At 36.5% G+C, this 12,729-nt stretch overlaps 1 protein-coding gene across 2 annotated transcripts in view; it reads left to right on the top strand.

Moving 5' to 3' along the window:
• PSMD1 (proteasome 26S subunit, non-ATPase 1) overlaps positions 1-12,729 on the top strand; it is an 81,135-nt gene that overhangs the window by 58,068 nt on the left and 10,338 nt on the right. For both annotated transcript variants that reach the window (XM_016134691.2, XM_016134692.2), the window contains 5 exons: positions 2,063-2,165; positions 6,764-6,933; positions 8,669-8,761; positions 10,238-10,324; positions 10,837-10,983. In XM_016134691.2, coding sequence (XP_015990177.1) covers positions 2,063-2,165; positions 6,764-6,933; positions 8,669-8,761; positions 10,238-10,324; positions 10,837-10,983 — 600 coding nt within the window. The remainder of the gene's footprint in view (positions 1-2,062; positions 2,166-6,763; positions 6,934-8,668; positions 8,762-10,237; positions 10,325-10,836; positions 10,984-12,729) is intronic.

Raw genomic sequence — 12,729 nt, 5'->3', positions numbered from 1 at the left:
TATGTGAGGAGCATACTATTCATAACAATGAAATTGAGTCAGAAAATCATGATTCTGGTCACGATTGCAGTTAGTCATTTGTGACCGCAAGCAAGCCAGTCATTTCCCCTGTCTTACTTCCGTTTTCACATTTGTAGAGTGGAGTATTACACCAGATGATCTCAAAGTTGACTTCCAAATTTAAGATACTATCCTAACCTAAACTAATAATTTTTTATGAAGATTCATAATAATGAGATATAAGTTACTGCTACATAAGTAATAAAATGTGAAGAAAAAATGTCTAATGATTAAAAACTAACTTTTTAAAGTAGTAAACAATATTAATTAGGCGAGCCCATTAGATATTAGCATCAATTTTTTTTAATCCACTTTTCAATTTCATTGAATGTTTGCCTGTTGTTTTAGATGCAATTTTATATTTAAATTCTTTGTATTGTATATACAGTGCTTTGTCCATTGTTTATTTTTATAAGATCTTGAAATATTTCATAAATCTTTTAGCACATAAAATTTCTAGCCTATAAAAGGTAATTAATTAAGTGTTCATCTAAAATAAGTTCAGAATCAAAGGAATTTGACCTGTTGAACCAGAATAAAAGCATCAAACCTTAGAATTTTTAAAACTAGAAGAGAATTTTGTGATGATCTAATCATGCTGGGTTTTATAGTTAGAAAAAATAAGAGCTAGAGAAGTAAATATCATACTAATGCTTATATGCTGAGTGGTGGCAGAGTTCTTAGTTTTTTCCATCACATTCTGTTGCTGCCTATGAATGAAAATGAGAACCATGTTTAAGGAACATAATTTTGTTAGCAGCATTTAGGTTGCCAAAATAATCAGAGGACTAGTAGGATTCTGCCTTGACGTGGTAATATAGCCATTGAACTACATATCGAACTATATACAAAATATATGCTTATTGAACTCTATATAAAATACTTTTTACACTTTACATACATGTTACCTCATATAATCCGTACAACAGTCATGTAAGGTAGTTTTGTGATCTGTAGAGATGAAAAATTGAGACTCAAAAGCTAAATAACTTACCCAAACATCTTACTAGAGCAGAGGTATTTATAAGCCAGGGGGTTCTGATTCTGCACTATATCATAATATGAAATGCTAGACCAAAATGAATGAAGGGGGGAAGAGAGTCTGAAGGAATATTTAATGCATGTAAAGACATCACATTAGGGAACTCAAATTCAATATTTTCTGCTTTTGGCAGATTTGGGGAGCTCCAGGTGCTTCTTGAACAAGCAGACTTCTTCCTGGGTGCCTACCATTTGAAAAGCACTGGTGGGAAAACAGAAGTGTAAGATGTAGAAGAAACATAAAAATAGTTTTAAAGGAATCACAAATGTGTTAAGAATGTGTATTTCATAAATAGTATTTTCTAATTGTAAAAGCAGTATATATTAATTTTAGAAAATGCAGAAAAGAATAAAGAAGCAAACAAAAATTACCAGTAATCCCATCCTAAATGAGTCAGCACATGTTTCATTTTGGTTTGTTCCCTTTGATAAGAGTAATTATTGTGTCATGTCCTCAAAAAATTTGTACGCATAATGAAAATGTGGATAAATGAATACACTCAATCCAAAACATACTTCACACGATTTCACTGAAGGGTAGTTTACTTTAAGGTAAACGTGAAGGACCGTGCCTGTAAAGAAATCTGTAAGGTCGACGGTGAGCAGAATAGCTGTAATTCACAGTGCCATGAAAGCCTTACTGTTCCCTTGAACTATTTAAGCCTCCTGGCTAACAGTGGTGGCATGCGAAATTGCGTTCAACATTTCCTCGAGTCTGAATCATCCACTGTGGAATGAGGATTGAAAACAGAGCTGGTGCTCCCATACCAGAAAAATCTTAACACCGTGATTTCAACCATGAACTGTGTTGCATTCAAATCTGGTCCGTATCCCTCTCCTGTTGAATGTCATGAAATTCAGAAGTCAAGTTTCATTACCAATTGAGCAACCCATTCCTTACCCTAAAATGACACAGCAAATGAAGAGAATTAGACTATAATTCTTTTTCTTGTTCCTTCAGGTGAATCAGTTCAGACAGCTGTATTCCAAAGTCATCAATGATAAACATGATGATGTCATGGCCAAGTTTGGCGCTATTCTGGCCCAGGGAATATTGGACGCAGGTAAATGTTTTTAAGTCTTCTGTTTTAAGTCTTCTATTTAAACTAGATCCAGTGAATTAACTGCATGATGTGGTAGAAATTGAATCTGGGGTAAATTATACCTGGAGAAAATTTGGAGCCTACCGTTCATAGAAATAATTTGGTAGAGTTGCTAAGAGTGTAGACTGTTAGGGTTTGAATTCCAGTCCCTTTACAGCAGTGATCCCCAAACTTTTTGGCACCAAGAACCTTTGCTCCTAATGCCTGAGGAGCTGAGGCAGAGCTGAGGTGGTGTTGGTAGCACTGGGGAGCAGCCGCAAATACAGATGCAACTTTGCTCGCTTTCCTGGTGCTCACCTCCTGCTCTGCAGCCCAATGCCTAACAGGCCGTGGACCCATACTGATCCGCGGCCTGGGGTCTGAGGACCCCTGCTTTACGGTACTAGCTATATAACCTTAAGAAGTTATTTCCCCCTTTCTGGCTGTTTTCCTGTCTTATCAAGTCTACCGCATGGTGTTGGGAAGATTAAAGATACATGTAAACCCATTAGAATGGTGCCTGTCTCTTAGTATTCAGAGAGTGGTGGCTGGTTTTTTTCCTGTAATTTTATTAACATACATTAGTTTTAAACAGTTGACATTGGAGAGTTTTCGAGGAAAAAAATATGTTTGAGACAAATTCCAGCAACCAAGTCATCCTAAAATAAGATACCTGGAATATTTGCCTAATAAATGCATAGCGCACTGGGCTGTCTGGCTTCTGAATTCATGCTCTTCACCACTACAGCGTGGTTTATTTCAGAAGAAAGGGGCTGCCCTTCCACGGTGGAACGGTGTGCCTTAGTTCCTTGGGCTTGAAGTCCGTTTGACATACTTCTTAACTGTTGTTGCTGGTGACAGTAGGGTAGAAGAGAACAAGCGTATTTCATTATGCCAGTATGTGGTTCCTGTTCTTACACTACCTTCGCCGTGTAAAATATAATCTTTTTTATTAATATTTGTTAATTTAAAAGGTAAAGAATATTATCTCAAGGTCTTCATAGTAGTTCTATTATTAGATGAACATTTTCTCAAATTTATTAGCCATCTGCATTTAAGTTTATTTTGTTAAATAACTTTAGGTTTTCTACTTGCTGTGTTTTTTAACCATATCAAGGTTTTTGGTGTCCTTGTTTAGTAATTTTAGATAATCTCTTTTATATGGTCTTTTTTTAAATCTTCTTTCTAATTTGTTTTATTTTTTTCTTTTTCTTATTGGATTTGCTAGAGAGTTCTCTTTTTGTTTGTTTATATGCTGCTCTTTCTTCCTCTAATTATTTTTGCTCGGACCTTTTGTTTGCTTTTTCTTATCTTAGGACACCAGTGCTCTTTTCTAAGCCTTCGAGGCAAATATTCTCTTTTAATCCACTTGTATAGTGGGGTATTTCGTTTTAATTTTCCAAGAAGTTGAGAGTTTTCTGCTTAGATTTTTAGTGTTAGATACAATTTTGTTTTTCTCTCTTCGTAAACACAGTTCCTCGCAGCTATATGTAAATAAGAAAAATATTCTCTAGTTACTTTAGATAAAGTAAACCATTTCACTTCTCGATGGTATTCTCTCCTGTGTATAAACAACACAGAAATTGATGTGCCATAGCTTCTCTCTCCTCCTTCCTTACCACCTTTCGGTATTTTTATATTATGTTCACATTGTCATGGTTTATAACATTCACATTCGCTCGTAAAGTCCTAGTTCTCACAGTTTAGTCTTAATTTTATATTTAAATGGATTCAGTGCTTACCACCATTTCTTTCATTGCTACTTCTTTTTCCTGGGTGCTGTACTAACGCTTGACATTTAATTGGCTGGATTTTATCAGTCCTTAGTTTATATTCAGCATCAGTCTGTATGGGTTTTGACAAATGCATAATAATATGTATCCACCATTACAGTGTCATACAGAGTAGTTTCACTGCCCTAAAAATTCTGTGTTCCACATTTTCATCCTTCCCTCCCTACCTGCTATCCCCTGGCAACCACCGATCATTTTATTGTCTCTATAGCTTTAGTTTTTCCTAGAATCATATAGTATAGAGACTTTACAGATTGGCCACTTTCGATAATTAGATTTTGAATAGGATTTAGGAATGACATTTTACTATTCCACAATCTTTTTTCCTTTTAGCTGCCACTTTTCAGAGTTTGTAGTTTCAGACTACAACCCTTTATGTGTTCATTTAGTCAACTACAGTTTCTTGCTAGTTTTCATTGTGTTAGAGTTTTTGCTAGAATTAGGGGAGGAGAATTCCGTTTCAGCTTTATTCGGCCACCTTTACTAGAAGTTCTCTCTGTTTTCCCCTCCTTCCTTCTTCTTTCAGCCCCTGTCTCCTTCCAACTCTTTATTTTACAAGTGTTTATTTATTTGTCATGGTCCCATCAAGTTTGATACTTCCATTGCATTTCTCTATTTCTCTATTATATTGGCTCTTGCATTCAGTATTTTAGTGGTTAGTTCATAAAAGTCTGTACTGTCGTGTTCACTAGTATGAGTATAAAGTTATTCTCTTACCCCCATTTTACTTTAATATCCTACCCTACAAAACTGTGCTGCAATTGCATTAGAAAAATGTATAGTCTTGCGGTCTATCTCTCAGAAGTTGGTGGTAATTGAGAAAATCTGGAGAGGACAACTTCAAAGGCATCGATCGGTGAAGTTATGAGAACTCACACAATGATTTGATCTCTTCAGGGAGAAAAGCTGAAGATTAAGGCTTATGATTGAAGTTTGTAAAACTGTAAACATTACCAATAGGAAAAACTCTTCTTTGTTTTATAATAGAACAAGAGGCTAGTTTAGTTTCTAAGTCTGAAGAAAATAGGTTTCATTAAAATAAAAAGAAATTTAGCTTCAAAACTTAGATCAAATATCACATTCTCTAAGAAACCTTTCCTCCTCCTCTTCTGCCCCAGCCAGTCTCTACCCGGGGTTAAGTACCAGGCTTAATTGTATGTTCCCAGTAGTACCCGGGTTTACATCATAATACTTTTATGCCTTATTTTAATTATCTAGTTATCTGTCTTCTCTAATAGACTGGAGGCTCCTTGGGATCCTTTTTAGTATTTTATTCAAAATTCTCAGTATATAGTAAACATTCAGTGAATGCAAAGGCTAAAGGAGGGACGAATACAAGCAGATAATAAATGTATATAACTCATTTTTGTTGGAGAAACAAAATGTGCCTGATTTTTTTCCAGTTAAAATCTTAGATATCCATAGCAAAGCAATTAAAAAATCTAGATTCTTTGGTTGAATAGTAGAACCCTGATTCTTATAAAAACTTTAAACGCTCTTTGGTTGAGTAAAGCTGGTACGCACTTCCTGCAAAATGTGAAGGCATCCGTGAGATACTGAGATTGAGAGGTTAAGGGAAGTGAAATGTGAGCAGAAGTAATCCAAAATTGGAAATATTAGGATGGTGACTAGGCACAGACAAGTCCCATTGTATAGTTTTAGTATGGAAACTAAAAGATTTGTATCTCAGAGTTCTGGGGTTCAGCACTGACACCGTTACCATAGAGACGAAAGGCAACAACCTAGTAGCCCATGGGTTAGATCTGACCTAAACACATGCTTTGTTTTGTCTGCCTAGCAAAATTTTGTTCAAAATTCAGACTCAAGTCTTCGATTCTACTTTTAAAAACAAGATTTCCTTATGACTCTAGACCTACATCCCTAGTAACATGTCTTCTTTAAATAGGACGTGAACTTGCCAGGTTGCTTCCAGCCCAAGTTTTTGCATTCATTTACCTGGCTGGTTCCTAAAGGCTTTCCAGTCTGCAACCCCTAATAGCCTCCTAGAATCTCAGTCTTACAAAGGCCCAGCTGTCTAACTTATGCTTGAATCTGTACTCCCTCAAGGGATAATCTAGGGGATGTGGCAAGAGGTAGCTGAACAGGTCAGGTTCCAAGCCACATACCCTCTCAACAGCCCAAACTTCTGATTAAAATTAGCTGTGCTTTCATTGTTTTATGTATTATGCTTCCTCAAAATAATTTCAATTGAATCAGGATTGAAGACTAAAATTTTTCTTTTGTTAGTGGTAGTGCTCTAGTTCAAGTGTTCAAGTTCAAACCTTCATTTTGCCAAAGAGGAAAAAGATTTTTGGAGGTAAAGTGATTTGTCCAAGGTCATAAGGCTAGTTAATGTTGGAGCTGCCTGCATTCAGATGTGTTTAAAACAAGAAGAGTGAAACTAAGCAGACAATCTATCTCTTGCCTCTTTGCTTTTGTTTGCAAATATAATGTGTATTGAAATTTTATTTTTTATTAGTACATTAAAAGCCAATGTATAATATAGATTAATATTTAATTTAGCATACAGTTTTGACATCTCAGGTTTAGTTTTTGAAAAATATCTACCTATATAGAAAGACCTAGATTTACCCTGAGTCCAGTTAAAATACTTCCAGTTTTAGAGACCTTAAATTGCTCACTACCTAACAAATTTCAGGAACTCCATATTAGATTTTATGAACTGTACTCTTAAAATAATCACCACATGCTTCTTTAGTGCAGTACTTAGAAATCTTTATTATTGAGCTACTGGATTTATAGTCATCATTTCTCCTTTTTCTACAGGTGGTCATAATGTCACAATCTCCTTGCAGTCCAGGACGGGGCACACCCATATGCCTTCTGTGGTTGGTGTCCTTGTCTTTACCCAGTTCTGGTTCTGGTTTCCTCTTTCACACTTCCTGTCACTGGCTTATACCCCTACCTGTGTGATTGGCCTTAACAAGGACTTAAAGGTATGTTTGTGAGACCTCAGTTTTATAGTGTATCTCCTTTACTATATTCTGTTTACCACCCACTTACAGGGATTTTCATGAAATTTTAAAGATGAAGTGGCATCTCATCAATAACGTGTTTCCCCTTCACATTAAGTCATCACCTTGTTGAGTGGAATGTGTTGGTGGAAGTTTTGAAAATCAGGTCTCCGTGCTAACTTTGTAACCCCGGGTAAATCAATCAAGAGGGAGTGGTGAGAGAAGGGGCAGAATAGGAAGGCCTGAAAAGGCATTATAGATTACTCTAGCTTCATTTAATGCTAAACATCTGTGGGAGCTGTTGAGGAACATGAGGTTTGCATTCTAAAAACATCATTCTGGTGTCAGTGGAAATGCATTGCAATGCTATTGCAATAATCTGGGCAAAGAAGGAGGAGCACACATGAAATCTTAATAAGGATGAAGGTTTGAGACAGGGACACGGTTCAGAGTTATCTGATGCTAGAGTGTGTAATGGAAGAAAGTATTAGCACCGAAGGGGAAACATAATGAGAGGGTCTCCCTTTGGCAGTGGCAGAAAATAAGGCCAACAGCAAGGAGCCAGGGAATCTGACAGGAAGAAACTAGTCACATATGTCGAGGGCTAAGGTGACACAACCTCAGGCATTAAACTATCCTTTTTTTTCTTTTTAAGAGATTTATGCTTAAGTCTCTTTCAGTCATGTGGCCTGACGATTCAGCTTGCTCTTCCATCCTGTCAGAGGTCTTTTAACCCTTAAGTAACTCCTACATCTGATTGTCACTGTTGTTAAAATGTTCTGTTAGAAGTTTTCAGAGTGCAGAAATTTTAGGCCAGAAAAATGGCTGATAAAGATTGAGTATTTCATTGAATTGATTTCTTTCAGTATAGCTGTCAAGCAAATTATCTTTTAAGTGTGTCAGTATTAAACTACTCACAATTGTAAATATTGAGTAGTTCTATATCTCAGAATAAAAAATCTTGATTTTCCAGTCCCTAACCTTTAACATTGTGGTTAAACATTCTGTATCATCTTGAGGGACTCTTTTCCTCTGCCGCACAATTTTATGATCTCTGTTTCCATTCTTTACAATGAAAGTGGATAGAAAGACAAGATTTCTTGTCCTAGTGTATGTGATGCTTATTACCATTCTTTTCCATACAAACTGAGTAAACAGAAAAGTTCAGACTAGAGAACTTTAAACCTGGTCAGTATGTGATGAAGACTTTTCCATTAGGCTCATGTTAGACTCTTGTAAGGTGTGAATATATGATGTAGAAACCATATACAAATTTATATTGTTGTTGTGGTGCATGGAAGGGACATGGAAGTTAGGTATGCAGGCTGGTGGATAATCAGATAACTCTTTACAAAGGAAGGAACAGCTGATGATCTCTGATGCTCACACCATGAGTGAGACTTAACCCACTGAAACAGGGCGCATGGTCTGTAAAGATGAGCTACAAGGGATGCCTGTTCAAAGGCACAGAGCTTCAGGCAAGTATAGGGAACCGCAGGTAGTTCAATAAAGCAGCACCACAAAACTAATTCACTGAAAGAAGACAAATGCCTTTAAGGGAGGAATAACATAAATGAATAGGCTGTAGTTGAAAATTTAGCCTAGATTGAAACTTCTGGCTTCTATTTGCATTTATCAGCTTGTTGAAAGCATGTAATACTTAAATCTTGATTTTGATTATTTTAATGGAGGGGGGAAATTCTTTTATTTTCTTCAGATGCCTAAAGTTCAGTATAAATCAAACTGTAAACCATCCACATTTGCGTATCCTGCCCCTCTGGAAGTACCAAAAGAAAAAGAAAAGGAAAAGGTAGGTTACTTCTTCCTTTGAGCAGAATTTCTACTTATGTATAGGAGATGCTTAGTCTTTTACTTGGGTTTGTTTTAAATATTTTTATATTTTAAATTAGGCTTTTTTTTTTTTTAAGTAATCCTTCTTATGGTAAAAATCTAATATTACACAAGAATGTAAAGTAAAAACTCTGTCTCTCCTAGGCATTCAAGTGCCATGTTGAAGGAATCACAATTTGTGAATCCAAATGTTTTCTCTGCACATATCAATACTTTTTATTCCACAAATTGAATTATTCTCTACATATTGTTTTGCATCTTATTGTTTTTACTTAAACAATTTATCTTTAAAATTTTCATTATATATGGATCTTATTTTTTTCCAAAGCTGCAGAGTAATCTCTTTATGTGTATACCACCATTTGTCTTACCAGTTCCTTATCTGATGGACATTTAAAATTATTTCTATTTCTAATTTTACACTGTTAAAAATGAAACTGGAATAAGAGTCTTTATCATATATATATCTATAGCTTGGGACCTTAGATGTGGAATTGCTTGATCAAAAGTAATGTACATTATTTCTTTTCATAAGTATTAACTATATTTCCTTTCAAAATAGATGTAACCAATTTATACTCTACCAATAATGTCTGACACGTGTTGTTATGTGTGAAATCAAACCGTGGTGACTTAGAGAGCTGCACTTGCCCCTGAAGTTTTCTCAGTAAAATGACCCTACAGGAAACACCTCGTGTTTAGAAGAATGGTTCCTTCTCCCAAGATAATGTTTCATATTAGCCAGTTATCCTTGATTATTTGCTGTACATTTGTGTGTAAGTAGGGATAGCATGTAATTGGCCTAATTTGAGGGTGGTAGGTGATAAATATCATTTGATGACATCATCTTGTTTCATCAGCTATGATTCAGACCCTCCGCTTTTGGGTCTGAAACAAAGTCAGTTTATCCCAATACTATGCAGCCTTTCAAAGTCCCTGTTTCACCTTTGGTTTCAATGAGACCCATCAAGGAGGGTAATTCCAGGCTAATCACTCGCCCGCTATGTATTACCATTATGTGCCTGGGTGTAGGGCATCTAGTCCAGTGAGAGTATCTTTACGACCAGATTTGGAGGGAATTTTTTTGTTTTCTAGTGCTTTTCCTGTAAAGTAAAAAAGTGCAAAGCACCTAGAACTCTGTCTCAAAAGTTCATAATAGCAAATTCACAACCAAGGTAAGCTTCAGATCAAAAAAAAATTAGAGCTCTGTTGGACACAAGCCTCCAGGAACTAAAGCTTTACCTGATGACCAAATAGTAAATTTTGTGAATAAATGTCCTGCTTGCTTTTCTCATTTGTTTCTTGGTTATTTTGTTCTTTGTGATATGTACTTCCAGGAAATAGAATGGGATTGTAGGACTATATTCTCCTTGGACTTGTACATTGGTATGTAGATAAGGGATTGACAACAATTTACTCTGTTTACTTCCTTTAGGTTTCCACAGCTGTGTTATCTATTACTGCCAAGGCTAAAAAGAAGGAAAAAGAAAAAGAAAAAAAAGAGGAGGAAAAAATGGAAGTGGTGGGTAATAACTTGGTGGTCGTATGGGTTGATTTATCTGTCTCTGTCATGGTATTGATTCTTGAGCATTATTATACCTTGCTCTTGGCTTTCTTTAAATAATTTTCTTTTTCCAAGCATAGAGACTCATATAATTTTAATTGGAAGAGACTTTAGAAATTATATTCATTTGTGGGAAGAATAGAATATTTCATGGTACAAATCAGGAATGAGTTTTTGGAGGAAATGGCAATGGAAATAGTTCATTTTCTTAAATAGACTCTGCTGATCTCTGCTGGCAGAAAAACCTCATTCTTTTAAACCAAGTTAAATACCATTTTCACCTCTAAGCAGAGTTACCCTCTCCCTCCTCTTAGTCTGATATTACTTTAGTTGTACCTCCTAAACTAAACCGTGATAGCTAATCCTAACTCCCTTTTGTACCTAATAGTTGCTGAGTAAACTTATCAAACATTATTCAGTGATGTAGAACAGACTGAACCTTTATTGGGCTATTTTTCAATCTTTTCTAGGATGAGGCAGAGAAAAAGGAAGAAAAAGAGAAGAAAAAAGAACCCGAGCCCAATTTCCAGTTATTGGATAACCCGGCCCGAGCTATGCCTGCCCAGCTCAAGGTCCTCACCATGCCAGAGACCTGCAGATACCAGCCTTTCAAACCAGTGAGTTACCTGTGGCCCTCAGCTATATACCCGTGGGACATTAATCCATAGGGTGATGGAATATCGACAGAAAAGCATAAATCTCCAAAACACTGGGGAAAGCTCTTTAGTACTAATAAATCTCTTAGCAAAAAAGAGAACATTTCTTCCATTCCGTATAGATATGGGGGAGCTTTTCTTCGTTTGTGTAACCCTGCAAATATCCTTCATCTACCAGAGGCTTATGCCATAAAAGCTCCCCATATAGCATGGCAATTAGGAGCATAGACTCTGGAGTCAGACATCTTGAGTTTGCGTCCTGATTCTTCCATTTACAGTCTGTGTGACTTTAGGTCAGGAGCTAAACCTCTCTCAATTTCCTCTACTGTAAAATAAGAATTATCTTCCTTAACTCATAGGGATTTGGCAAAGATTAAACAAGAAAATGCAGTTAATACACAGGCACTTAGAGCATTGACTTTTATAATTAGAAAAGGATCATCATGCCATTTAATTTATTCTAATGTAGACTGTTTCATAGATGAGATTTCTAGATCCTTATAGAAAAGTAAACCCTTTCTCATCAACTTGAAGGTGGTCTCCGATGGTGGTGAGTGGAAGGCAACTCTTACATACACTTATGAGCCAGGGTCTTACCTGACTAGATTATCAGCTACAGGAGAGAGCAGGAGTTAGAAGATGGCTGTGTTTAGTGGTAAAGAGCTTAAATAGGGCCGAACTGAGTTTAAATTCCAGCTCTGTCATTTCTTAACTGTGTGACCAAGACAAGTTGTTTAATCTCTTCATGTTTCAGTTTCTTCATCTGTAAAATTGGCATGATGGTGCTGCATACGGAGCCCCTAGGAAAGGAGCTGTGAAGATTAAATAGGTCATTATATATAAAACACCTAAAACAATGTTTGGCATATGGTAATTTCTCAGTACTCAGTGGTAGTGATACGTCACCGGATAGCTTTAAGTAGCAGGCAGTCAGGCCAGGAGGGAGGGAATAGTTTGAAGATCTTCTCCCGCCTCCTATTAATCTTGCATTACTAGGATATTAACACTACTTGGTCTATAGCATTGAATTGATAGCACCACCAGTGGATACTTTAAATGTAGTCACTGTCTAATCTGCAACCCAGTGCATCTGAGTGGAATATTTACAGAGAATATATTCCAACAGCTTCTAGAAACTGTTCCTGACAGTCGAAGCGGGATATACTCAGAACAGATATATAGTAGTATATACAACTAGTGAGTACTTTAAACATCCAGTGTGTTTTCAACAGTTATGAAGAACTAAAGACAGCAAATTATATGCTCCATGTCATGAGGCCATATGAGGAGATTGGTATGTCTTAGATGGAAATTGAATGATCTTTAAGCCTTTGCTCAAAATAAGTCAGAGGAAGCTGCAAAAGGACAAGAAACTAAACAGGAAGCTTGTCCCATCTATGAGTCAAAAGACTGCCTCTGTGCAAGCAAGAAATGAAAATTTGCCAACTACCTGGCCGGCTATTGAACGTGAGTCCCAACACACACAGAGCCCGCCAGCACTGACTGGGAGACTTATTTGTTCTGGGGTTTAAGGAATCCCTGTCCAGTCAATACTTGGCCACTGAGAAACTTCAGTGGTGACATACAACAGAAAATACAGACTCCGTAGTAGTTCAGAAAAGTCGCAAAACAAACTTGGGAAGGGAGCAGAATCTGACTTCTAGAGTTGCTACATAATATCACTTAAGTGTCAAGGTTTCAACAAAA

This window comes from Rousettus aegyptiacus, unplaced genomic scaffold (genome assembly GCF_014176215.1).
Source record: "Rousettus aegyptiacus isolate mRouAeg1 unplaced genomic scaffold, mRouAeg1.p scaffold_m13_p_2, whole genome shotgun sequence".
NCBI lineage: Eukaryota > Metazoa > Chordata > Mammalia > Chiroptera > Pteropodidae > Rousettus > Rousettus aegyptiacus.
Note: the sequence above shows the minus strand (reverse complement) of the source record. Positions and strands in the feature narration are given on the sequence as shown.